At 43.4% G+C, this 27,481-nt stretch overlaps 2 protein-coding genes across 6 annotated transcripts in view; both read left to right on the top strand.

Moving 5' to 3' along the window:
- The window catches only part of WFDC8 (WAP four-disulfide core domain 8), a 32,397-nt gene extending 22,899 nt beyond the window's left edge, over positions 1–9,498 (top strand). The window contains exons 3-6 of the mRNA XM_003316967.4: positions 2,268–2,408; positions 5,388–5,555; positions 7,984–8,124; positions 9,095–9,498. Coding sequence (XP_003317015.1) covers positions 2,268–2,408; positions 5,388–5,555; positions 7,984–8,124; positions 9,095–9,234 — 590 coding nt within the window. The 3' untranslated portion in view covers positions 9,235–9,498. The remainder of the gene's footprint in view (positions 1–2,267; positions 2,409–5,387; positions 5,556–7,983; positions 8,125–9,094) is intronic.
- Positions 9,499–13,468: 3,970 nt separating this feature from the next.
- WFDC6 (WAP four-disulfide core domain 6) lies at positions 13,469–27,046 on the top strand. 5 transcript variants are annotated; one of them, XM_063802549.1, is made up of 6 exons: positions 13,469–13,585; positions 13,811–13,960; positions 15,461–15,592; positions 18,367–18,534; positions 23,134–23,264; positions 26,737–27,046. In XM_063802549.1, the coding sequence occupies exons 1-6, from the start codon at positions 13,552–13,554 to the stop codon at positions 26,773–26,775; spliced, it is 654 nt and encodes a 217-aa protein (XP_063658619.1). In that variant the 5' UTR covers positions 13,469–13,551; the 3' UTR covers positions 26,776–27,046. The 5 variants fall into 5 exon arrangements, with proteins under 5 accessions (XP_063658619.1, XP_063658618.1, XP_063658620.1 ...); XM_063802548.1 differs by lacking the exon at positions 26,737–27,046 and adding an exon at positions 23,698–24,964; XM_063802550.1 differs by lacking the exon at positions 23,134–23,264.
- The last annotated feature ends 435 nt before the right edge of the window (positions 27,047–27,481 follow it).

The following is a 27,481-nucleotide window of genomic DNA, read 5'->3' as shown; positions in this document are numbered from 1 at the left end:
AAGTGGGATTACCCAGTGAGTATGTGTCAAGTAATGTCAGAAGACAGCTGAGACCAGATCTCTGGGAAGCATCCCCAGTAGATGCAGAGAAACCCATGAGGTGTGCTTATACACACAAGTAAGTGGTTAAGAAGAGCCGACAAGAAACGGAGGAGGGTTTTTATTAATAAGTGAGAGTTCAAGCTGACAATGGGGAAAGGAGCTACAACGACTCAAACCCAGTTTGATTTGCCGAACTCCGTCTCTGCCTAAACCTAGAACAATGGTTCCCAAGTAACACCCTACCTCCTGGTGCCCACTGCCTGCTTTAGGACCACCTGGGGTTCTTTTTAAAAAGTGGAGTCCCAAGGATGCACTTTCTAGAGATTCTGATTCAGCCTAGAGTCTATATTTTCTGAAAGATGCGTAGATGATTTTGATGTACACTCCAAATTAGGAACCACATACTCTTCTTAGCTTCAGTCCATTCCTGGAGGGGGTCATTAATGACAAGAAGTATTGTTGGAAAGTACTCAAAGTCTCAGTGGCCAGTCCTCAGGGAAGGTGTGGGGCTCCTGAAGTGAGTCCTGGATAGTAAGTCCCAGAATTGCCCCTAATGCATTGTATTATTCTATCTGACCTCATTTCTTTTGATCTATGAAATCAGAAGTTTGGTACCAATGATAAATAGAGTTCTTTCCATTCCAAAGTTCTACAGTTCCAAGACTCAGTAGTATCTGAAAGGATCATGCCTCTCTGGCCAGATTCCACTGGAGGGATGCTCAGTTTAGAATCATGGAGACACATTAAGCGCTGTATGAGCTATCCTTTGCTACGTAACAAATTATCTGTGGGTCAGAAGTCTGGCATTGTGCATCTGGGTTCTTTGCTCCGGGTCTTACCAGGCCAAGATTGAAATGTCAGCCAGGGCTGTAGTTCTCATTTGGGATGCAGTGTCCTCTCCCAAGCTCCCTGGTTGTAGCAGAGTCATTTCCTTGGAGTTGTAGGACTGAGGCTCCTTTACTGGCTGTCACTTCTAGATGCCACCCTTATGCCTTGGCACTTGGCCTCAACCATCTTCAAAGCTACGAATAGCATGTTGGATCCTTCTCATCATTTGAATCTCTCTAATCAATTCTTCTCTACCAACCAGAAGAAAACTATGCTTTTCAAGGACCTAATTGACTAGGTCTGGGCCAGAGATTAGACCTTAAAATTAGAGATAATCTCTAATCTTAAAGTCAACTAACTTGGGTCTTTAACTTTTCTGCAAAATCCCTTCACAGCATTGCCTAGATTAGTGTTTGATTCAATAATCAGAGGATGGGAATCTTGAGGGTGCAACTTTAGATTCTACCTACCACAAGTACTGAAATCAGGAAGCCATGTCTAGCCTCAAAAAGGAAGGAAGCATGGCCATACCACCCTGAAAATGCCTGATCTTGTCTGATCTCAAAAGGTAAGCAGGATCAGACCTGGTTAGTACTTGGATGGGAGACTGACTGGAAACACTGGGTGCTGTAGTTTTTTTTCCCCTTGCCTCTTCTAGTTTTTAGTAAAAAAAAATAAAATAAAAGGTAGAAAGCAACGCCACATCTGCCAAGGTCTTACCCCAGGCATTATAGACATCACCCCATTTAACTCTTATAATCAACCTGTAAGGCAGGAATTGTCATTCTCATTTTAAAGATGGAAAATATAACTCAGATGAAGGGAAATACTTTCCCAAGATTATTTAGTTGGTTAGTGTTGGAGACAGGCTCCCGAGCCAGATCTGCCTGACTACAATGCTTCTTCCACTCCGCTGTTTCTTACTCCTTAGAGGTAAATTAAAAATCATACAATGAGTTCAGATTGGTCTTGAGTTTACCAGGAGTCAAGGGTCAAATCAGCCTTCCTGACCTCTACTTCCATGATGTTCCCACCAGTCTTTACTAATTTCTTTTATCAACTGGAGACAAAGGAATCAAGCATTAAAATATTAGGTTTCAAGAAGAGAGAAAATCTTTTGAATTTAGGGAAAGGGCCTTGGTCCCTTTCTAACCCCTTTCCCTGGTATCCAACATGCTTCTCCTTCAGTTCTTCTTGGACACAAATTCCTGATTCAGATCCATTTGAATGAATCTGAGTGCTGAGAAACAGAACTAGCCCCTGAATATAAGCAGAGCAAGAACTAAGAATTGAAGGTAGAGGATAGGGCTGAGAGAATTTCACTACACACCTTTGCCATAGGAGAAAAAGAGCTGAAATTCCGAAAGAATGTGAGTTTGGACATTTCTTTCTTGCAGACAAACCAGGGTTATGTCCCAAAGAGAGGCTCACCTGTACCACTGAACTTCCGGAATCATGCAACACAGATTTTGACTGCAAGGAATATCAGAAGTGCTGCTTTTTTGCCTGTCAGAAGAAGTGCATGGATCCCTTTCAAGGTAGCGATGTCCAGGCTGAGGACAGAGGTTCCCCACTTCTTGCTCTGTCCAAAACTGGCTGAGGGATTCCCTTGGATGGCAGGACAAGGACCCAGGGCCTGTGCTCTTCTCATTCTGTTATTCAATGCCTAACCCTCAAGTACAAGTCATAAGTCTAGGCATGGTGACCATCAATCACCATAATATTGATGCTGGTCTTCTTGGGTCCAACATTCAATCATTCACAAATAACTAATACTTGTTGCATGCGCACTCTGTTAAAGAGACTGTTATGGCACTGTGACAAAATGAAACCTCAGTCAGCTTAAATGCTGGCATTGTTTTTCAGACTCTTTGATCTTCAAGGAGGTTTTCTGGTAACTCAATGTATTGGGCATCTATCTAATATGTGCGGGGAACTGTGTGTTTTTTAAAAAGATTCATTTATTCACTCACTCATACATTTATTCATTCAACAAATATCTGTTGTTAATGCCTTTTGAACAAAGACCACCAGAATACACCTGTAGTTGAACAAATTGGGTTTATTACTTATGGAAGTGAGGGAAAAGATTCACCCTAGACAAGTATGAGGCATTTCAGTAAGAAGCTGGTAGAAAGAATCTATTATAGGATTTGGGCTTTGATTGGGTAATTCGGGGGAGGGTCTAAAGAAGTGAGAGTTTTCTCTAGATTGGGTGCTGTCAGAAAGCGGGGGCAATTCTATGACTGGCTATCCTGGGGAATCTTAACAATACAGAATACAGAATAGACTGAGGATAAAGCTGTGATTGATTGGTAGAGAAGCATAAGTCACTCACGTTAGCTTAGAGGGGGGCGGGTGTTTGGTATTTTGCAGGTTTCACGGTGATCTTGTTTTTGTCTCACTTCATCATGATCTCAGAGTGACGTTGGTTGATACAGATGTTCTAGGAGATTTTTTAAATGTCCAACAGAGAATCCATGTGGCTTAGCTGGGAGTGTCAGATCAGTTTTCAGACATCAGGGGCTGTTTCTTCCTGGTATTTCATTCCTTCTAGGTACTAGGCACTTTGTTAGGCACTTTGGATGCAAAAGTAATTGCGGTTTTGGACCATGAATTTTAAATCATTATAACTAGGCTCAAACACATCTTTATTGGCTGGGCACGGTGGCTCACACCTGTAATCCCAGCACTTTGGGAGGCCAAGGCGGGCAGATCACCTGATGTCAGGAGTTCGACACCAGCCTAACCAACACGGTGAAACCTTGTCTCTACTAAAAATACAAAAATTAGCTGGGCATGTTGGCGGGTGCCTGTAATCCCGGCTACTCAGGAGGCTGAGGCAGGAGAATTGCTTGAACTCGGGAGGCAGAGGTTGCAGTGAGCTGAGATCGCACCATTGCACTGCAGCCTGGGTGACACAGCGAGACTCCTTCTCAAAAAACAAAACAAAACAAAAGAAAATAAAGCAAAACACATCTTTATTAATCAAAATAGGAACCATTACAATCAATACATTTTTGCCAAAGAGAAATAAGTTTGTTTATTGCTGTAGCATACAAATCCATGCTTCAGGATTTGATGAACTCTTGGAAAGCATTTTCTGCATCCTGTTGTTTGTGGATGTGTTTTCCCTGCAAAAAGTTGTTGAGATGCTTGAAGAAGTGGTAGTTGGTTGGCGAGAGGTCAGGTGAACATGGTGGATGAAGCAAAACTTTGTAGCCCAATTCATTCAACTTTTGTGTTGGTTGTGTGACGTGTGGTTGGGCGTTGTGGCGGAGAAGAATTGGCCCTTTCTGTTGATCAATTGGCCCTTTCTGTTGACCAATGCTGGCTGCAGGCACTGCAGTTTTCAGTGCATCTCATCGATTTGCTGAGCATACTTCTCAGATGTAATGGTTTTGCCAGGATTCAGAAAGTTACAGTGGATCAGACCAGCAGCAGACCACCAAACAGTGACCATGACCTTTTTTTGGTGCAAGTTTGGCTTTGGGAAGTGTTTTTGAGCTTCTTCTTGGTCCAGCCACTGAGCTGGTCATCATTGGTTGTTGTGTAAAATCCACTTTTCATTGCACGTCACAATATGATTGAGAAATAGTTTGTTGTTGTTGCATAGAATAAGAGATGACCCTTCAAAACAATATATTTTTTTTATTTTTGCTCAGTTCATGAGGCACCCACCTATCGAGCCTTTTCACCTTTCCAATTTGCTTCAAATGCTGGATGACCATAGAATGGTTGACGTTGAGCTCTTCGGCAACTTCTTATATAGTTATAAGAGGATCAGCTTTGATGATTGCTCTCAGTTGGTCATTGTCAACTTCCAATGGCCAGCCACAATGCTCCTCATCTTCAAAGCCCTTGTCTCCTTTGCAAAACTTCTTGAACCACCACTGCACTGTATATTTCTTAGCAGTTCCCGGGCTAAATGTGTTGTTGATGTTGCAAGTTGTCTCTGCTGCTTTACGACCCATTTTCAACTCAAATGAGAAAATCACTTGAATTTGCTTTTTGCCTAACATAATTTATATAGTCTAAAATAAATATAAAATAAACAGCAAATAATAAGTCATTAGCAAAAGTACAGGAAGCAAGAAATGTGCATTAAAATGATATATGATATAACCACATTTATTTAAGAATGTATTCTAATATCAAATGGCAAATTTTAACAATGCAAAAACCACAATTACTTTTGCATCAACCTAATAGTTGCTGAACAAGTCTTGCCCTACCAAAGCTCAGGACAGTGGAGAAGAAAGATCAGCTCCAAAGTACAAGATTCTTATATGCACCTTGTAATATTCTTTGCAAGGAAGGAGTGATGCTCAGAGGTGCCATACAACATAGACTATTAGTAGCAGAACTGGGACCAGAACCTATGCCTTTTTTTTCCCCCTGCCATGGCTCCTTTTATGACTTGGGTGATAACACCAGGAGTTATGAGAAATGCTAGGGAACTGACCCTGTTCTTTTATCTCTACTCTTCATATCCTTTCCTTGCTTCCTGACCTCAGAACCCTGCATGCTACCTGTGAGACATGGAAACTGTAATCATGAGGCACAGCGCTGGCATTTTGACTTTAAAAATTACCGCTGCACACCCTTCAAATACAGGGGCTGCGAAGGGAATGCCAACAACTTCTTAAGTGAGAATGCCTGCAGAACGGCCTGCATGTTAATTGGTGAGACCTCTATCCTGGAAATCTGAGGGTCTAGTTTAACTAGAAATAGTATACCAATGAGGTTATAGGCTCAGGATTTGAGGTTAAAGTTCCTTGGTTCAAGACTTAGCTCTGTCATTCACTGGCTGGGAGGTCTTAGGCCAGTTGCCTGCCTTTATAAGCTTCAGTTTCCTTGTCTATAGAATGAGGTTAATAATAGTATTTACCTAATGGAGTGGCTCTGCCAAAAAATGAGATAGTGTATAGAAAATGTTAATAGATCTTGGCCAATGTGACCTGAAAGCCAGGTGTGCCCCCTTGGAAGAACGTGTTTCCTCATAATAGTAACTTGTTGAGCATCATACTGAGGATTTGCGTAAGAATGAAGTGTAGACAGGCCAGCTCTGGAATCCCATGGAGTAAGTGTCCACATTGGAGGTGGAGAGTAGGGTGGCGTGAAGGTGAAGGATGTGGATTCATTCCTTAGTATAATGATCATCACCAGCAATGTTGGGAAACAGTGTCCTACCAAACTTAGGAGTCAAATGACCTGAATTTAAATCTGACTTTTCCCACTTGCTGCTTTCTTCATTTCTTTGAATTTCAGTTCCCTCTTCTGTAATTCTGGAGTCACAGCAAACAGCTCATTGAGTTGTTGGCAGGATTATATGTGATTTAAAACACAAAGACTTGATATAGTGGTGGTCCCGTGGTGTGGGTTCACTAAATGGTAACAATTGAGATGGTGACCAGTGACCTTCACAACTGTGTGATTTATGAGGCAGCGTTGCAATTTCGACCTCAGATTCTGTGAGGCAAGCTGAAAAATGTACCATCACTACCACTTTACAGATGGGAGAACAGAGTCAGAGAGGTGAAGTTAGTTGCCTGAGGACCCACAGTTGGTCAGGAGTAGAGGTGGAATTTTAATTCCATGGACCCATGGGCCTGAACGGCCAAGGCAATCCTGGGACCTGACTTGAAACTAGGACCACGAGCTTCCCTTCATGGGAAGCTCTAAGGAATCATGGTGCTGTGGACAAGAGCCTTGTTTCCTCTCCCAGGAAGACAAGGAAGAGGAGGCCAGGGAAATGGCTTGGGCTGGTTTGTGGGAAATTTAGGTTAAGACTCAGAGGCAACCTGATAATACCTCTGAGAGTTCAACACATCATAGCCTGAGCCTGACCTGGGGAAGCCCTTGTAGAATTTGCAGTCAGATGAGTACAAGAGCATACAAGCACAAAACCCCAAAGAATTGATTTAAATACCACCTATGTCCTAATGACCCACAAAGTTGTGTCTCCAGCCCTGATCTGACTCCTAAACTCCACTATCTGCTCTACATCTCCACCTGGACCTCACAAACATCTCATGTTGAACTTGCTTAAACAGAACCTCGGGCCAGGCACAGTAGCTCACACCTATAATCCCAGCACTTTGGGAGGCTGAGGCAAGAGGATCACTTGAGCCCAGGAGTTTGAGACCAGCCTAGGCAGCATAGTGAGACCCAATTTCTACAAACAACAACAACAAAACCAAAAACAAAAACAAAAACACAACAACAAAAAAACAGGCATGGTGTCACGTGCTTATGGTCCCAGCTACTCAGGAGGCTGGGAAGATCACTTGAGGAGGTATTCCCACCTCCTCAAAGATCACTTGAGCTGGGGAAATTGAGGCTTCGTTGAGTGACAGTGGGAAACCCTGTCTCAAAAACAGAAAAATAAGCTCAACATAAACATAAACCAGTACCTCTTACCATCACTCCCCTAACGCAAACCGGTTCTATCCATGCTTCTCATCTTGGTTGAAAAACTTCACAATCACAGTTGATGCCTCTCTTTATCAATTAACATCCATTAAGTTAGTTAGGAAATAATTTTAGTTCTACCTTGAAAGTAGATCCTAAATCTGGTAAAACCTTACCACCTCCGCAGCTGCCACCCTGATCTGAGGAGCCATCTTCTTACTTGGATTACCCCAACAGCCTCTTAAAAGGTCTCCCTGCTTCTATCCTCCTTACAATCTATTATAAACACAATAGTCACAATGACCCTTTCAAAACATGAGTCAGGCCATATCACTTCTCTACTGAGAACAGTGTGATGGATCCCCATTTCATTCTAAGTAAAACCAAATACCCTAAAATGGCTTACACTGATTTGTGTAGATTTCACATAATTATCCTCATTTTACAGAGAAGGAAACTCACTAAGTAGCAGGACTGGGACTTTACCATGGGGCTTAAGGCACCAAGCCCAGCATGCTCTCTACCATATCCCATGATATGATGAGACATTTCATTCTTCCATAGCCTACTGGAGATGGATAGGGTAGGGTGAACCAAGTTGCAGAAAGGGATACTAGCTTTGAAGAGAAGGAAAGGCTCTTTGAAGGGTGGTGGGATGGGGGTGGGGTTTTAAGAAGCTCACATCTGCTCTTTTTTTAGTTAAGGATGGACAATGCCCACTCTTCCCTTTCACTGAACGTAAGGAGTGTCCACCTTCATGTCACAGTGACATCGATTGTCCCCAGACAGACAAATGTTGTGAATCCAGGTGTGGCTTTGTTTGTGCCAGGGCCTGGACAGGTAAGGATTGGGGTTATACCTCCCAAATCTATTGGGCATGTGCCAAGGATGCCATGCTGTCTCCATGGAGTGGGGGGTGTCTTGAACCTCAGATGCTCCTTGGGCTCATCTTTGAGGATCTTTGGGAACCCCTTTTAATGCCCAACAAGTTATATTGACCTCTTGACCTCTGAAGACTATTGTGCTGTTCTTCAAAGCCAGTAATTCATAGCATTGCTCTCTATTCTTCCCCAAGAAAACTTATTTTTTCTGAGACTCATTCCTCAATGACTTGCAAGGTGACAATATTCACCGATTCATAAAAAATTCATAACCATGAGGTGTATTCCTAATAAGCCCTCATGTCTGCACAGAACTTCAAAGCATGCACATCATATTCATATCCTATAAGATGGGCTGGGGAAAACATTAGTAGCAAATGATGTTGGATAGAAGCCAACTTTCCTGCCTCCTCTAAGGCAGGTGTTTACTTCCCCATGTAGTCCCAGGGATTGTCCAGGTGTGGCTTTAAGGTTCTAAGGTTCAGTATGGTGTGGTGGCAGGAGTCAAAGGCTTTTCAACCTACTTCAACTTTTCTACTGGCTTTCTATGTGGCATTGGGCAACTCATTTCCCTCTAAATACTCCTCAATGCCTACAATTTGTAAAACAAGAAGGTTCTGTGTGCTAATACTCCTGCCACCTGTGGTACTCTGGGGTTATATAACCCAGATCCATTAATTCTGTAGGAGCAGACAGGAATCCTATCAGATGGTACAAGTCAGAGATGGTAAGACTTTTCTTGATGCTCCTCAAGTTATTAGTCGTAGAAAGTTGATACTCTGCCTCCTCCAGTCTATTGTTACTGTAGGGGGAAAGGTAAGAAGCTTAATCAGAATAAAACCTTGTTTGAGATTCCCAAGATTCCCCAAATTTGTCTCAAATTATGACCAAGTATTTCAAGGTCAAGTGTTTTCTTTTACCCCATAAAGTCAAAAAAGGTTTCTGCCCACGCAAGCCCTTGCCATGTACCAAGATTGATAAACCCAAGTGCCTGCAGGATGAGGAGTGCCCATTAGTGGAAAAGTGCTGCTCACATTGTGGACTGAAATGTATGGACCCCAGACGTTGAATAGTAAGTAGAAAATATTATCATCAAAATCATTAATTATGAGTAGCATGATAAAGAGCTGTCAGTTTTGTCTTGTATCCAACTTGCCAAATTATCTTAAGTATCACAATATTGAATGATGTTACTTTGATTTTATATATAATCCCATCATCTGAAAGTGATGATATATTTGGCTTTTTTTCAACTTCATGACTTTATTTTCTTGTCTTCTTGTATTGTGTAGAACCTCCAAAATAATAATGAAAATAAAGGCAATGGCATCCATCCTTGTCTAGTTCCTTATTTTAAAGTCAATGGCTCCTGCACTATAAAAAGATATTTGTTGTTGAATTTGGAATACATAAGTTTTATTGCACTTAAATTATTTTCTTTTTCCTTTTCTTTCTTTTTTTTTTTTTTCTTTTGAGACGGAGTTTTGCTCTTATTGCCCAGGCGCAATCTTGGCTCACTGCAACCTCTGCTTCCCGGGTTCAAGTGATTCTCCTGCCTCAGCCTCCCAAGTAGCTGGGATTACAGGTGCCCACCATCATGCCCAGCTAATTTTTTGTATTTTTAGTAGAGATGGGGTTTTACCATGTTGGCCAGGCTGGTCACAAACTCCTGACCTCAGGTGATCCACCCACCTCAGCCTCCGAAAGTGCTGGGATCACAGGTGGGAGCCACTGTGCCTGGCCAGTTATTTCCTTTTTAAGCCTATTTCCTATCCATTTATAGCTACTACTGAAAATGACTACTGAATTTTATCAAATACCTTTTAAGCATACAGTCACATAATGATTTTTCTCTTCTAATTTGTTGGCATAATAAATTACTAAATTTTCTTGAGCCATCCTTGCATTCTTAATAAACTTAATTGCAGACTGCTGTATCAATATATTATTGGTTCTTTTTAGCTAATAGTATAGTTTGAATTTTCACATCTATAGTCAAAAGAAAAATAGGTCTTTTTAAATTTGTTTTTTCTATTTGGGTCATATTACTTTCAAAAAATGAGTATGGGAACTAATTGGGAAACCTAGCTACTTTTTCTATGCTCTGAAATATTTTACATAATATAGCAATTCAGCATTTTTTGAAGGCTACCAAAATTCAGCTCCAAAAGCATCTAGATCAGGTTCTTTCTAGTGGTATATTTTAGTAATTTTTAAATATTTCATCTTATAGTCTGCAGGTTTTCTACCTCCTCTTCTGCAAATTTTGGTCTTTTGTATTTTGGTAAAATTGATCCATTTTTCCTATATTTTCACATGTATTACTTTAGAGTAGCATAAATTGTTCTCTATATAATTCTTTTATATCTTTAACTTTGGTTAATGCTTTCATTTGTACATTCATGTTTCCACCCACCTATTTACTAACCATTCAATCCCTTTACTCACCTATCCATTCACTCAACACATATGCAAATACCCAATCCCCACTCACCTATCCCTCCTTTCCTTCCACTGACACACTTTTCAACTTAGCTATTTGCCTACTCCATATGTCTATCCACTTACTTTTCTTACTCATCTTTCTTCTACAGATCCACTTGCCCATCTAGCCTTTAATTCATCTTCCTATTATTGACCTCTCTCTTCCCCCTTTCTCTGCACACACACACATGCACACACTCTTTCATACCCATCAAAATACATATTCATCATTTCTATACCTAACTCCCTCCATCCCCCTACCAATGCACTCCTCCACCTTTCATTCAAACAGCCTCCATCAATAGGCCCACATATCCCATCACTACCCTATCCATCTTTATATTCAATCCAATCCACTTATTCACCCAATCATCCACCCATCCATAATCCATGCATTCATGTACCCAAACATCCATGCTTTCCTCACTAATCCCTCTCCCTGCTCAACCATCTTCCCACTTATCACACTCTACCAGCCACCCATCCATCCACATAGCTACCTACCTATTCACACACCTACCAATCCCCCCCACCTACCTTGCTCTTCCAGCAAGATGTACTGAGTGTTTATTTGGGGCCTATTCATGTTTTAAGCACTGCGTTCTAGACACAGACCTGTTTAATGGAGTTCAGAGCTTACTTGGGGGAGCAAACATGTAACTTAGTAATAGAGTTAGAGGCAGAGGGAACAACATAGGAAGCCAGTGACAGAGAATCAGTCCATGTGACAGATCTTGGGCTAATGAAAAAGCAGGAGGTGCCAGGTAGAGGCTGATCTTGTTGGTTCTCGTTGGAGTCCCCTGTTCTGAGCACAGGATTGTTCCTGGGAGAGAATTGGCCTGGAGGCAGAGGTAGGGCACCATGCCCTCAATGAGAAAGGATGAAGAAAGGAGAGGCAAAACCCCAGGTGGGTCCTTACCCAGCCTTCTCCAAGAAATTATTGGAGAGAAGGGGCCAAAACCATGATTTATCCCAAGTCCCAAAGACATAAATTTTATTTCACCTGCTTGGAAAGTGAGATGCTTGGATGGGCCTGAAAATTAGGCAAGACAGAATGGAATGAAACAACCAGAAAGATAGTTAACTTATTTTCAATAAAATTTCCGAAAAAATGCAGCCTTAATTGGGGACCCTGGGTACCATTTAGAAATTTACTGACTTTGGTGAGCCAAGTTTGCGCCACTGCACTCCAGCCTGGGTGACAGAGTGAGACTCCGTTTCAAAAAAAAAAAAAAAGAAATTTACTGACTTTCACTTTGTGGATGTTCAGCCTGTCTCCACTAAAGACATTACTTCATTCCTTTAGACTCACCCTTCCTCTCTACCTTCAACTCTACAAGAAAATATTATATCCACACCAACATCAAAACATGCCCTGGTGTCCTCTGGCAAGAACTTGTGTGCTCAGCTCCCTCTTAATCTTATTTCTGACACTCACTTGCTGGGTGACATTTAGTCAGCATCCTCACTTCTCTGGGCCTTATGATTCCCATCTATAAAATGAGAAATAGGGCTTGATGGTCCCTCAGTGCCCTTCTACTTAGATATTCCAGTTTTCACTCTCTCCTGGGCTGAGTTTGTGAGAATATGGGAAATGAAATGAGTGAAACAGCACTGCTTACAACGTCTTACTCGTTCATTAGAAATTCTAGCCAGGCACGGTGGCTCATGCCTGTAATCCCAACATTTTGGGAGGCTTAGGTGGGCAAATTGCTTGAGGCCAGGAGGTGGAGACCAGCCTGGCCAAGGGCGATACCTCATCTCTACTAAATATACAAAAATTAGCTGTGCATGGTGGTGCATGCCTGTAATCCCAGCTACTTGGGAGGCTGAGGCACGAATTGCTTGAACCGGGAAGGTGGAGGTTGCAGTGAGCCGAGATTGTGCCACTGCACTCCAGCCTGGATGACAGAGCAAGAATGTTTTTAAAGAAAAGAAAAGAAAAGAAAGGAAAGGAGAAGAGAAGAGGAAAGAAAAGGAAAGGAAAGGAAAAGAGAAGAAAAGAAAAGAAGAAAAAAGAAAAGAAAAATTCGATTTGGTAGTCTCTTCAAGTGAGATTGTCAAGTTGGTGGCATGGGATTCTTACGGGGGCTCTGTCTGTGATCCTAAATTTTGTGACCATATAGTCACTCTCTGATAATAAGGCTGTCTTTGTCTGGCCTCTGTCTGTCATGTAGGAAAATTTGGAGAACAAACTTGGCCCAAAAGGGTAACTCCTAGTTAGAGAAGAAAACGGGAGCCCTCGGGATAACATTTGCTCTGTAAAGAGTGTCTCTCTTCTTCCCAGGACTGGCTGAGTGGCCAGTGTAGATTCCATGGCTGTAGGAAAGGAAAGCTGTCCAAGTTCCCCAGCACCTCTTTCCCACAGCTCCTCTAGCAGCCCAGTTAGAATCCCCAAAGTCTGCTGTGTTACTGAACTTTATTCCACTGCAGTCTCCCAGGCAAGTCCCTTCACTTCACAGTTCCTCAGACATCAAGGAGCTGGCATTGATGATAAAGGCTCCCTCTAAGCGCTGATATCCTCTCTTGCTCTCAGAGCAACAAAACTTTGAGAAACATTCTCTGAAGACTCTGCTATCAGCCTGATTCCTCCCCTACACCCTGCTCTGTGGCAAATCTGTATTCTTTGGCCTTAGTCAACGAATATGAGTGAACCAAAGATACAATAAAAGACAGAAGGATGGGAGGAAACTGTGGGAGAGGGAGAAAGGAACACAGAGACCATGGGGAAAGAGAAACAGTAGACTTAGGCACAGAGAGGCACAGATAAACAATGAGATACCAAGAGACCGACAGAGACACATTGTCAGAGACAAGCAGAAGGAGTGTGCTAGTAAGTGTGCACGTACGATGGAAAATGAATGAAGAATGAGGACATTCCACCACTCTCCAAGTTATCAAGATGAAGACCCAAGATGGTGGCATTCACTCTGAAGGTAGCCTGGAAAGTGGGAGACACGCTTTGCCCACTCCCTGTGGTTGACTAGAGCCCCCAGCCCAGTGCAGCCTAGGGGTGTAAGGATCAAGATCCATTCAATAAGAGACCCTTCCTCCCAAGCTGTGAGCTGTGGGTGCCAGTTAGTCCCATTTGTGACCTTGGGAACTTAGTGTTCCCAGCAAGAAAGGGGGTGGCTGGCTTGTCTCCAGTTCTTATATCCAAGGTGCAGCAGCTGAGCATTCCGAATTCGGGAACCACCAGAAAGGCTGGCCTCTCTTCAACATGGGATCTTCTGGACTTTTGAGCCTCCTGGTGCTATTCGTCCTCTTGGCGAATGTCCAGGGACCTGGTCTGACTGATTGGTTATTTCCCAGTAAGTATTGGCCTCAGCCCTTACCCTAGAGAGAGGGGAGTTTGCTGGGAGGAAGGAACAGGGAAGAACTCTTCAGATGTGGGTTGCTTTCCACCATCTTAGCCCAGGTCCCGGGTTGGGAGAGGAGAGAGATATTTGTAAGATCCCTCCTGTGGAAGATCCCTTCTGGGAATGCAGTAACCCCGATTTAGGCAATCCCCACTTTCAGCCCCTTTGAAGTGGAGGGTCTTTATCAAGGAGGTGGAGGAGAGTCACAGGATCTAGCTTTCAGGGGAGTCGCTACAGGAATCCGGGAAACCAAGGGACCTTCTCCTTACCCCACAAGCAAAACAGGCCCCTTCCTTGAGGCATCATCTCTATCCACTCTTGGTTCTTTCAAATGTAGTCCCATAAAGTGTCCCTGTATCCCTAGGGGTTCCCTAACTTTGAGATAAAGGACAGCATCCAGAAGTCTCTTTAAACTTAAGACACATTAGTTGTGGAATATTAATTCCATGACTATAATGTAACAATGATCATTGGTATCATTTGCTGAACACTCAGGAAGTAAGGATTTCTGAAAAGGGATTTCTAAAACAACAGAGGGATCTGGAATCAGACTTAGTGGGTTCAAATCTTGGTAGCCCTGTAATCTTGGGCAAGTTACTTAAATTTCATGGGTCTCAGTTTCCCATTCATGTGTAAAATGGGGGTATTAATAGAACTTCCTTCATAGAGCAATTATAAAGATTAAATGAGATCATACATTTAAAATGCTTAGAAGAGTGCTCGGCTTATGGTAAATACTTAGCAAATGTTAGATAATATGACTGTGCATCAGTTACTTTGATTAGGGCTTTATATACTTTGTCTCATTGTTTTCTCACAAAATCCGTAAGGGCAAAATGATTTTACAGATGATGAAACCAAGGTTCAGAGAGGGTCAGAATTCAGACCAAGTCAGAATTCAAAATCTAAACTGGCTCCGGGGTAAGTGATACTAATTGCTGTATAATACTACCACCTAGAGGAACTTCCAAACATGGATTCCTCAACAAGGCCAAAAAGACCGCATTGGCTTACATCAGTGGCCCACAATGGTGTGATTTTGCCTTCCAGGGGACCTTTGCAGTGCCTGGAGACATTTTCAGTTGTTACAATCAGGGGGTGCTACTGGATTCTGATGGGAAGAGGCCTGGGATGCTGCTAAACATCCTACAATCCCCAGTTCAGCCCCCCAAACAAAGAATTATCCAGCCCAAATATCACTGGTGGTTGAGAAATTCTGCCTTAGATGGGATGGAGCTGGGGGGTGGGAATAGAGGGAGGAGAGGTCACTGGGGAGTGGTGGGGGTGTAGGCAGTAGGGAAGTGAGTGAGGCTGCCCTGAGGAAAAGAACTCCTGGGGGCAAGCAAACTGAAAGCAAACTTCCCTGACTCTCTAGAATTGCCTTGTGTCTGGCAAAGTGGGGAGACACTATGCTCTCTAAGGCACACGGGTGTAAAACTGCTCTTTCCCTAGGGAGATGTCCCAAAATCAGAGAAGAATGTGAATTTCAAGAAAGGGATGTGTGTACAAAGGACAGACAATGCCAGGACAACAAGAAGTGTTGTGTCTTCAGCTGCGGAAAAAAATGTTTAGATCTCAAACAAGGTAATATTCAGAGCTGCAGAATAACCAACCCCTCCTCCCTCTGTCCTCACCTTCTGCCTTCCTGGACTGGCTTTGTGCCCTGATCGCTGAGGGCTGGTCTCTGGCAAAACTGCTGGACTTGGGAGACCTGCGATTTAGATTCATTACTGTGCCAAATATGGTGTGTGCCATGAGGAATGACCTTATCCTATCAGGTAATGTCTGAGACTCAGTTTCCCAGAACAAATCATTGGTGAATCAGTGGCATTGAATCAGATTCTTTTGGCTATTTGGATACCTGTCACTCTTATAATTTTTTGAGCTCCCAGGTGGCCATTGTTGCCCTAACATATGCTGCAAGTGATAAATTAAGCAATTTATATTTCCTAACTTTTTTGCTATGGAGTGACCACCTCTCTGCCTACACAAATCCAACTTTGCACCAAAACACCTCTCCTGACTGCTCCAGAACAGAGGGTTTTTCCTGTCTGCTGCATCTTAGTTTCATGCCCATCTCCCTGGGATGCAAAAAGACTATCAAAGATTCTGTTTTTATTCATTCAACAAATACTGATTGAGTGCCTCTGAGACCCACAATAGGATTTGGTCTGCTCAGTATGGTCAGGGGGGTTGGGATTGCCTTCTCTGAGAAAGCAAATCTAGAGTTGAGTTGAGAAAGATGGGTAATGTTTTAGGCAAAAAGTGGGTGGAGGGGTTTTCCAGGCACAGGCAGTAGCATGCACAAAGGCTCAGTGGTGGGGCCTTGGGAGTCCAGAACGCAGAGTGAGCATGAGCATGGTACAAGGAAAACAGATTCTGGGTGGGCAGAGATCAAACAATTCAGGTATGGTGGGCCAGATTAAAGAGTCTTGCCTGGATCCCAAGGGCCATGGCAATCCACCGAGGCAGGGCATCACATGACCAGGTTCATACTACATCTATCGAGTTTAAAATAGGAGGAACAGAGTATCTTAAAGGACTTCAAGATGATAGAAATGGTGGCCGGAACTAGAGGTAGCTGAGGGGATGAAGAAGAGTAGGACGTGCTTGAAAGAAAGAGTAGGACATAGGAGGCAAAGTTAACAGGACTTGACAGAGAAGTAGAGTGGGCAGGTTAGGGGGCTAAGTCACTCATATGCCAGCAGGTAAGGATTCTGAATTCAGCCATCCTGAGTTCAACTCTTACCTCCAGTTTTTACGAGCCTTTTTGTCTTGGATAAATTAACAACTTTCCCTCACTGTGAGTCAGTTTCCTCAGAAAATAAAAGGATCAGTGTAAAAGATTATTTTGAGGATCCAATTGATCTGCATGATGTGCTTAGAATAATGCCTGGCACACAGTAGCCACCTGATACCTATTCGCTTATTTGTAATTCTTGGCTAAGGGCTCCTAAATAGCAAAGATCATGCCTTTTCTCTGTTCCTTGAAGCATTGAGCACATAATAGGTGCTCAATGAATAATTTATTCAGTTCAGATCAGGATACATTTCATTTATCCTCAACGTTCCATAAGGTTCTATACTGTGCCAGGCTACCTGTTAGGAACTGGGATGCCAAGATGAAAGCAGATACACTAGAAACTCACTCCCTGCTCACTAGAAACTCACAGCCTCAGGGATGAGACTGAAGATATAAACAAATGAAAAATGAATGCACAAGACTCTGAGGCAAGGTGTGGCAGTGAGGAATGTAGAATGGAGTCAAGAGAGACATCACAGCAGTTGATGTCTGAGAAAGGTTTTGAAGGAAGAAGAGTGTCACTGTGAGCAGTGCAAAGGGATGGAGGTATAGAGGTAGCACAGTGTGTTGAATATTGCTGGAGCATGTGGCTCAAAGGGGTTCTGTGGCAGGAGAGGAGGCCAGCGTCACAGTAGGAGCCAGACAATGAAGGGCCTTGTGGGTCATGGGAGGACATTGTCATAGAGTGAAGGTAGGTCTTATCTGTGCAATGACATGATAAGCCTGGCTCTCAGATCCATCAGATCCTTCTCTCTGGTGGGAAGCATGAAGGATTGATTGGAGGGGCCAGGAATGGAGGAAGGGGGATCAATCTGAGGTTACCTCAACAGTCCAGGCATGAGACACTGAGGCTTATATTAAAGAGACTGGCAGAGAGGTGAGCTATTAGGAGGTAAAAATCAACAGGACCTAATTGTTTAGCAGTGGAGACTTACCCAAATGGAACTGTGTAAGCATTATTTAGTTGGGACCTGCATTTGTTTGGTAGAGTTGCTATAACAAAGTACCACTGACTGGGAGTCTTAAACAACAGAAATGTATTGTCTCACAGTTCCTCAGGCTAGAAATCCGAGATCAAGGTATCAGCACGGTTGGTTCCTTGTCAGGGTTATGGGGAAGAAGCATGTTCCATTCCTCTCCCCTGGCTTCTGGGGCTTTGCTGGCAATCTTTGGTGTTCTTTGGCTTGTAGACACATCACCCCAATCTCTGCCTTCACATTCATATGGTGTTCTCACAGTGTGTGTGCCTCTGTCCAAATTAACCTGTTTGTATAAGGACACCAGTCATATTGGTATAGGGGCCAACCCTATTTTGGTGTGACCTCATTTTAGCTAATTACACCTGCAACAACCCTATCTCCAGGGATGCAGATGCCCACTCTGGGGTCTCCTTGCAAATGTGTGCAATATGTCAGTGGAGCTGTGCTCCTGCCATGTGATAAGGGTAAAGGAGCCTATTCCAGTTTCATCTATAGTAGTTGCCAGGGAGAATAATAACAACTGTTTATTTCTGGAGTGGGCACACTGAGTTTTCAACTCTGGAGTCTCTCTGCAGATGTATGCAAAATGCCAAAAGAAACTGGCCCCTGTCTGGCTTATTTTCTTCGTTGGTGGTATGACAAGAAAAATAATACTTGCTCCATGTTTGTCTATGGTGGCTGCCAGGGAAACAATAACAACTTCCAATCCAAAGCCAACTGCCTGAACACCTGCAAGAATAAACGTAAGTCCTAGGGGCCCCGGTCTTTCATCCTCTCCAGTCCCATGCTGGGAGGTCTGGGTGTTGGCTGGTCCATTCCAGGACAGCTACATCTTTGGCAGACCTGGTGCTGACAGAACCAGCTCTGATCAGGAGGTAAGAATGCACCTGGCAAAAGGCTAGACAAAGTTACTTTCTGAGTATGAGGAACTGAGGATGAGAAGGGATGTAGAAGTAATCAATGCTGGCAAGTATGAGGGGAATTAGGAGTGGTGGAGGAAGGGTGTAGAAGTGGTGAAATCTCAGAGATGAATTGCAGAAGAGGCACAGGACGCTAAACTTAAGACACGTTGACCAACCAACCCTTCTAAGCCATCATTGTCTCAACACAACTCTTTGGCAGCGATTCACTCCTATTTGTTTTTCCTTGAAGGAGATGGAGAGCTCCTCAAAGCAAACCCACTACTTTTTAGTGTCTTTCTGTGCAAAGATGTATAAACATAACTTCAAGCTCCAAAGATGAGCTGAACCCAAGATGCTCAGCTGTTTCTGTCCTACGTTCTCTACAGGCTTTCCCTGATTGGATAAGGATGCGCTGGAAGAACTGCCAGAATGTGGCTCATGCTCTGAGTACTGTTCCTGTACCTGACTGATGCTCCAGACTGGCTTCCAGTTTCACTCTCAGCATTCCAAGATCTTAGCCCTTCCCAGAACAGAATGCTTGCATCTACCTCCTCTTCCTCCATCTTTGGCTCTTTTGATGCACAATATCCATCCGTTTTGATTTCATCTTTATGTCCCCTTTATCTCCAACTTCTAGAACTCCCAGTTTATACCTGTGTCACTCTCAATTTTTTCCAGTAAAGTACTTGATGTAGTCCTGTGCCTTGAGGCTGAGTGATTGACATCTTTTTGGCACATTACACTTTGCAGAGTAAGGGATCATTGAGGCTTCTGGTGACATCATTCAAGGGAGTGAAGACAATCAGAACTTTGAGAGTTCAGAGTTCCAGGAATATTGTTATTGTTATCTTCCTCTGCTTCTACAAAAGATTGTAAAACCCTTTTTAGGCAAGGGCCCAAGGACAGTGCCTTAGTTTGGATCCTCTAGAAACTAACCCTGGAAAAAGGGCATGGGTGCAGGTAGTTTGTTTGAGAGATCTCCCAAGACATACAAGATGGGGAGTGAGATGAGTAATTCAGGGAAGAGAAGGGAAGAGAGAAGAGTCTATTATGAGCTGGTTACTACTGTGGCTCAATCCTACTGGGGACCTTTTAAAGAATCATGTAAAACAGGCTTACAAATTTTCTTTTTAAAAATATTTTATTTTATTTTACGTTCCGGGATACATGTGCAGGACCTGCAGGTTTGTTACATAGGTAAGCCTGTGCCATGGTGGTTTGCTGCACCTATCAACCCATTACCTGGGTATTAAGCCCCACATGCATTAGCTATTTATCCTGATGCTTTCCCTCCCCCTGCCCCCTCAACAGTCCACGTGTTCTCATTGTTCATCTCCCACTTACAAGTGAGAACATGCGGTATTTACTTTTGTTCCTGCGTTACTTTGCTGAGGATAACGGCTTCCAGCTTCATCCATGTCCCTGCAAAGGACGTGATCTCATTTCTTTTTATGGCTGCATAGTATTCCATGGCATATATGTACCACATTTTCTTTTTCCAGCCTATCGTTGATGGATATTTGGGTTGATTCCATGTTTTTGCTATTGTAAATAGTGCTGCAGTGAACATACACATGCATGTATCTTTATAAAAGAATGATTTATATTCCTTTGAGGGTATACCCAGTAATGGGATTGCTGGGTCAAATGGTATTTCTGGTTCTAGATCTTTCAGGAATTGGCACACTCTCTTCCACAATGGTTGAACTAATTTACATTCCCAACAGTGTAAAAGCATTCGTGTTTCTCCACAGCTTTACCAGCATCTGTTGTTTCTGGACTTTTTAATAATCACCATTCTGACTGGCATGAGATGGTATCTCATTGTGGTTTTGATTTGCATTTCTCTGATGATCACTGGTGTTGAGCTTTTTTTCACGTTTGTTGGCCGCATAAATGTCTTCTTTTGAGAAGTGTCTGTTCATGTCCTTTGCCCACTTTTCAATGGGGTTGTTAGGTTTTTTTCTTGTAAATTTCTTTAAGTTCCTTGTAGATTCTGGATATCAGACCACAAATTTTCTTAATCTGTCTCCAGTGATGGGAAAGCTAAGCTATTTGTCCACTGATTCCCAATGCCCACTGGATGCCAGGGATACTAAATCCCTCGCTCTTTCAAACTGTTATACTTGCAAGCTATACAAGCTCCCTGGGGGCCAGAGAAAACCCACAGCAGAAAAGTAGGGACTGATGCTAGAGGTAGGAGGCTGTCAATGTGCATTGGCTATTATTTGGCCATAAAAAGGAATGAACTTCTCACTCACCACTGATGACATGCCTTGCTGCACACACACCCTGCTGCCACCCTGCAGAAATGCTTCCATTACCCACAGTCCTTTGCCAGATGGAACTGATGCCCAGGTAACTGGCTCCTCACCTCCTTCGGGCTTATACCAAGGATATAAAACTTGGTACAGATGCTCAAGCGTTAATGCTTCAGGGTGTGACTTTTAATCCAATGCTGTAGCTGTGACAACAGGGAAAAACGGAGAACAGAGTTGGAGAAGTCCCAAAGTAATGAAAGAAGTTATTTACTGTTGCAAAATCAAACAACTTAAAGGATAAATGTAACTGATCTTTACATACAAAAGAAGAGAGAGGGAAGTGAAGGGCGGGGAGAAAGAGAGACAGACAGAGACTCCCTGAGAAAAAGACAGGCACAGAGTAAAAGACATACAGATGCACAGAAAAGAGAAGAAACAGAGTGAGAAAAATAAAACATAAGAATAGACATGTCAGGAGAAGAGTGAAATTAGAAAGAAGGAAGAGAGCTAGCATACTGTTAACCTGCAAACTCCCCCTGGGAAATGGAAGACTCTGGAGTTAAACCTCCCCTTCTGCTAAGGGAGCCTGGAAAGCCCAAGACAACATGTGCCCTCTTTCCCTGGTAGACCAGAAAGCCTCAGATTGCTGAGGATTAGGAGCCGCCTATCCCCCAGGGTAGGTACCAGGTAGTCCCACTGATGGCCTCAGGGATCTGGTGTTCCTGATGGGGGAGTCTGGCTGGCTTGTCTCCAGGGCTGTCTCTTAAGGTGCTGGGCCACACCGGGGCAGGCAAAGTGCAGATGTAGGAGCTGCTGAGGAGCAGTTCTTAGTTTTGGTGCCATCAACCAGGCCAGTACTTCCTAAAATGGGACTCTCAGGACTTCTGCCAATCCTGGTACCATTCATCCTTTTGGGGGACATCCAGGAACCTGGGCACGCTGAAGGCATCCTTGGCAGTAAGTATTGGGAACTCCGTCCTTGCAATGGGGAAAGGAAACTCAGTGGGGAGGAAGGAACAAAGAATAATTTTGCAGCTGAGAAATTATTTTCTCCACCTCTGCCTGGAATTCCAGGTGGGAAAGAGGGGCGCTATTTGAAGTCTCTTGGTAAGAGACTCCCTTGGTGAATACAGGCATCCAAATCTGTGGCAAGTGACTCCTTGCTGCCATTCCAAAGAGTTCTTCCTGGAGGTGCCTGGACCTAGAGCTCATGAAATGAACTAAGAAGGAGTAGTAAGCCCAAGGAAGTCTCCCACAAGAAAAACAGGCTGCTCCCCACAACACCACCTGTGTCAACTTCCAAATGTTCTCATTGCAGCCCCCACACCCATACCCACAGAGGACCCTGGTCTTTGGGTTAAAGAATGGTCTCCAGAAGTCCCTTGGAATGCTGAAATGTGAAGACTCACAATTAGCAGCTAACTGTACTGGGCACTGAAAATTAGTGGTTGAAAGTGAGCACTCAGGAGCCACACATTGTAGGTTCAAACCTGGCTCCACCCCTGAGTAGCTGTGTGATCTTGGGCAAATTCACATAATCTCCTTATGCTTCCAATTCTTCTGTTTACAAAATGTGAATATTAAGCGTACTTACCCATAGATTTGTAATGAGGATTAAGGAGAAAAGGCAGCTCACAGTAAGTGCTTCATCCATATTACTCATTGTTACGTTACATTGCCCCAGGCAGTTTGACAATGGCTTGTCAAACTGTGTTGCTGGTTAGTCTTCAAAGCAACCCTATGGGCAAATGAGGAAATCAAGGCTCAGAGAGAGTGCCTGGCACACCAAGCATCTCACAGAATTCAAAAGCCCAGCTATCTGATGCCAGAAATGTTAATCTCAATCATCGAGAGCCACAGCGCCTCCTGGGGGAGCAACCAAGCACAGCAAGGCTGAGTGACCGGAACAGTCTTAGAGGAATGCGTCTTTCTCTCAGGAATCTCATAGATGGTGCGGGTAGGGGGTAGGGGTTGGTTTAGGCATCCGATGGTGAGTTGTTATGGGGTTGGGGATGTGAGCAGTGTTGTGAAACTCCTGAGCCCCCTGAGGGCCACTACCTTCTGGGGACAGGTGAAGTGGAAACAAAGTTCTCTAACTCTGGAGGGGTGCCCTGGGCTCGGGGAGGGGGAGCACTGGCTCCTTTAAGGCCTCGAGGGAATATATCTTCCCCTCCCTTAGAGCCGTGTTCCAAAATCAAAGTGGAATGCGAAGTGGAAGAAATAGACCAGTGTACCAAACCCAGAGATTGCCCAGAAAACATGAAATGTTGCCTGTTCAGCCGTGGAAAGAAATGTTTAGACTTCAGAAAGGTAACTCAGATGCTTCCTAAATTACCCAGTGCCCTCACCTCCTATCTCCACCTGCACTGCACTATCTCTGTCTCCTGGTTCACTGATGGCTGGTCTCTGACCAAGAGTTTAGGTACATCTTCTACTTGACACAAATCTGCCAGTCCTGGACTTGGGAGACATGGATTTTATTTCATTTCTTCCTCTATTTTGGTAAGTGTTGTGAACAATGTAGTTTTCCTTTCTGGGCCTCAGTTTCCCTTTCTGGGCCTCAGTTTCCCTTTCCATAAGACAGGTGTGGATATTGGACCACATGGACTCTTGGCTACTCTTCAGTGATTCTCGAGATGCCAAGTAGTCACCAAAGTCTCATCAAATGCCAACATTGTGTCAGGTTATATGATAGCTATAAGAGACAGGTATATAATCTGTATTTCCTGGCTTTTTTCTCTAGGCCTGTCTACATAAATCCAGGATGCCTTCCCTGACCACCTTAGACCACCTACACTCTTTCTTCTCTGCCCATATTATTGAGCTCTAAAGAAGATCATCAAGGACCATTCATTCATTCTATTCATTCAACAAATATTGATTGGTGCCCCTGACACCCATGATGGGTTCCACTTGCTCATTGTGGCCAGGAAGGTCAGAAAAGTTTTTCTGGGAAAGAGATCCATGATTTAAGATCTGAAAGATGAGTACTTAGACCAAAAATGGGAAGAAATAGCCTTTCAGGCCAGGTAATAGGATATGCAAAGGCTCTGTGGCAGGAGGCAGGATGTTCAGGCCTAGAAAGGCTAGAAAGCAGAGAGTGAGCAAGAGACAAGAAACAGGAAACTGGTAGTGTATATTCAGGGCAACTTGAATCTGTATTCCCAAGTGGCCATCCTCAAGTTTTGGGGTCAAATAAATGCCCTACTTAATGATATTTTCTGAATCTTGTTACTTTAGGTTGACATACCTTTCAAGACAATAACTAGGTTTTCAGTGCTTTGATAAAACCTCAAATGTGTGGCCTTCCAGCCAGGCATCTGTGGTTTCATATTGTTCAAGCATTTGTTGCATCCCTATGGATTGCAGCTCTCTATAGGTTCACTGTTGCTGAACCAAGAAATAAGGCATACACAGATTTCTAGAGAAATTGTAATTCTATAACAGATTTTCAGGAGATGAGGAAGGCTGGTATCTTTCAGAGTACAAAGTGATTTTGGAATTGAAAGAATTTCTTTGGGTTAAAGTTTGTCACTGACTTGTGTTCCTGAACCATGAAGCATGAATAAGTGGGCTGAGAAATAGTTTCTCTTGATAAATAAACAAATAACAAATTTTAAAAAGAGAGGAAGATGAAGCTGGGCTAGATGGGGGAAGGAGAGCTGGTAAGGGATCTGGTCTTGATCCTAACAGCAATGGATTAACCTATATTCAAATCCCTTACCATCTGTGTGGCCTCAAGAAAGTTATTTAGCCTCTCTAAACCTTAGTTTTCTCATCTGCATAATGAGAACAATGAGAGGACCTACTTTACAAGATTAAATGTTAATAGATGTCAACTACTAAGAACACTAATCAATGCTATAATTGTTGTTTTGTTGTGCTGACACTAATCAATGCTACAATTGTTGTTTTGTCGTGCTTCAGACCTGAGTTTCTAAAGAACTCTATTTGTACCTCATAACACTATGGGCAAAATAATTGCTCAATAAATGCTTAAGATCAGGGTAGATTTGAGTTTTGGGTTTTTTTTTTTCTGTGAATACTCCTGAAGCATCCTCTCTATGCCAAATTACCTGCTAGAAACTGCTGTATCAAGATGGCATAAGATGCAATCCCCTCTCAAAAACCTCACATTCTCATGGAGGAATCAGAAAATATGAACAAGAAAGTAAATGGAAATGATAAATGTGTGTGCAAGACTGAGAAGCAACGAAGAAAAGCAAAGAGTAAAGAATGAATCCAGGAAAGACTGCATAAAAGAGTCAATGTCCAGAAAGGGTTTTAAAGAATGAACAAGAGTTCACTTAGCAAGAGGGGGCTGGATATGTCAGGCATGTGCAAAGGCACAGGGTGTGTAAGAAAGTGCTATTTTTAGAGCATAAGTTTGGGAAGTTGGGTGTTGGGGCAGCATAAGAAATAAAGCTGGAGAGGAGAAGGAGAAAATGGATTCTGAAGTCCCTCTGGGTTTGGTAGAACTTTATCCTGTGCCCAGCAGATCGGCCATTCTGGAAACCAATGTTGAGCAGATTGGAGAAGTCTTGGAGATCAGCTGGTGGCCTTTCATGGAGTCCTTGCAAAAGATAATTATGCTTGAATTAAGAAAGCAGCCGAAAGGAAATAAAGGAGAGCTATTTAGGAGGCAAAATCAGCCAGATTTAGTGTTCAGATGTTGGGGAGGCAAGGAAAAAGAAGCCATGTGATGTCACAGCTGCTCCTTCCAACAGCCCTGTTAGGCGAGCAGGTTGGGATTTTGTATTCTCATCTTACAGATGAGGAAGTCAAGGACCAGAGAGGTAAAATGAGTGGTCAGGGTTCACACTGAATTGGGAACAGAGCCCTGAGGCAAATTTGCTTCTCAGTGGAGACAAAGGGAATGGTGGCCAGAGAAGGGGAGAGATGGACATTCTCCAGGGAGACAGGCACCCAAACAGCTCTGTTCTGCGATCTCCCTGCAGATATATGCAGTATGCCACAGGAGGCTGGCCCCTGCCTGGCCTCCATACCACACTGGTGGTACAATAAAAAAAACTAAGATCTGCTCCGAATTCATCTATGGCGGTAGCCAGGGGAACAATAACAACTTCCAAACTGAAGCTGTCTGTCTGGTCACCTGCAAAAAATACCATAAGTCCCAGAGATCCCGGTCTCCTGTGCTCACCAAGGCCACACTGGGAGGTCTGGGTGTTGGCTGGTCTATTCCAAGACCTGGGTGGCCCTGGGGATGACAAAACCAGCTCCAATGCAGAAGTATAAGTAGAAGGATATTTTGGGAAAGAGGGTGGGAAGGGAGGGATTAGTCAAAGGGATATTGGCAAGTATGAGGTGAGTAGTGGGTGTAGAGAGAAAACAGAAGTGGTGGAGTATCCCAGACCAGGTCAGACGGAAGCCCGGTAAACCCAGCCCAGCCCTGGGCACCATTCATCAGCCAATCATTATAGTCCTTTACTTCTCACTAAACCTTGTTGCTACTTCTCTTCCTTTGAAAGGTTATTTCTAACCAGGGCAACCACATAGTTTATTGGCCAAACCAAATCACTTTTGAAAGTGTCTCAAGGTGAGGTGCCATTAATTATTACACTGAGACAACAGGCATAAACTGGGAGTCTACTGGACAAGTCAGAACTCATGATCATTCTAGGAGCCCCCAAACTCACCTTCATTCCATTCCTGCCCAAAGATGTAAAAATGATCCCACCTCCTTTTTCCCATTAGGTGCAAGATTTGGTTCCTAATGTGGTCAGGGTCCAAGCATCTCACCCTTTATTCTTCTGCTTCACAGGTCAGCCTTACTTTATACCATAAGGAGGAGCTTGAATAACCTCCAGGATTTGGCTCATAATCCAGGCCTCTCTCCACGTGTGCCTGATTGATGCTCCAAATTGGCTTCCACGGGCCAAACCTTGGCTGTTCCAGAAACTGAACCCCAGGAATTGCTTACACACTTTCTTCCAGCGTAGCATCTCTTCAAACACAATGCTCTTCCCCTTGACCACTTCTCAGTATGAAACTCTATGTCTTCAACTTTCAGACCCCCCATTTATTTGTATGAAGGCTTCAGTTGCCTTAATAAAGTGCTCTGTGGGGTCCGATCTCTCCGAGGCTGAATAATTCACATCTGCAATATGCTGATATTGACATACACTCACATCTCTCTATATGCAATTTTCAGAGAACAAAAAGCCATTGCATTTTCTGGTGACACCAAAAAAGGGAGAGAGTATGAAAATCCTGCAAATTGAGAATGCTAGTGACATTGTTACTTTGGTAAAGTTGTCGTTAAGATGCTGAAGAATGGAGCCAGTGCAGATCCAGATTTTGTATGGTCTAAACCTGATAAATGAGGAGCTCCTTTAGAAACCAAGCACAGGCTGGGCACAGTGGCTCACGCCTGTAATCCCAGCACTTTGGGAGGCCGAGGCGGGCGGATCACCTGAAGTCGGGAGTTCAAGACCAGCCTAACCAACATGGAGAAACACCATCTCTACTAAAAATACAAAATTAGCCAGGCGTGGTGGTGCATGCCT

The sequence above is a fragment of the Pan troglodytes genome, chromosome 21, assembly GCF_028858775.2.
Source record: "Pan troglodytes isolate AG18354 chromosome 21, NHGRI_mPanTro3-v2.0_pri, whole genome shotgun sequence".
Classification (NCBI taxonomy): domain Eukaryota; kingdom Metazoa; phylum Chordata; class Mammalia; order Primates; family Hominidae; genus Pan; species Pan troglodytes.
The sequence above is the reverse complement of the archived record's forward strand: the minus strand, read 5'-3'. Positions and strand labels throughout refer to the sequence as shown.

Excerpts from the sequence above, each read along its gene's own strand:
- WFDC6 (XM_063802548.1), top strand. The coding sequence starts at position 13,552 with ATGAAGACCCAAGATGGTGGCATTCACTCTGAAG. Across the intron at positions 13,961-15,460 it reads GACTGATTGGTTATTTCCCA|GGAGATGTCCCAAAATCAGA; the intron begins GTAAGTATTGGC and ends CTCTTTCCCTAG. Across the intron at positions 23,265-23,697 it reads AATGTTTAGACTTCAGAAAG|GCCTGTCTACATAAATCCAG; the intron begins GTAACTCAGATG and ends TTTTTTCTCTAG.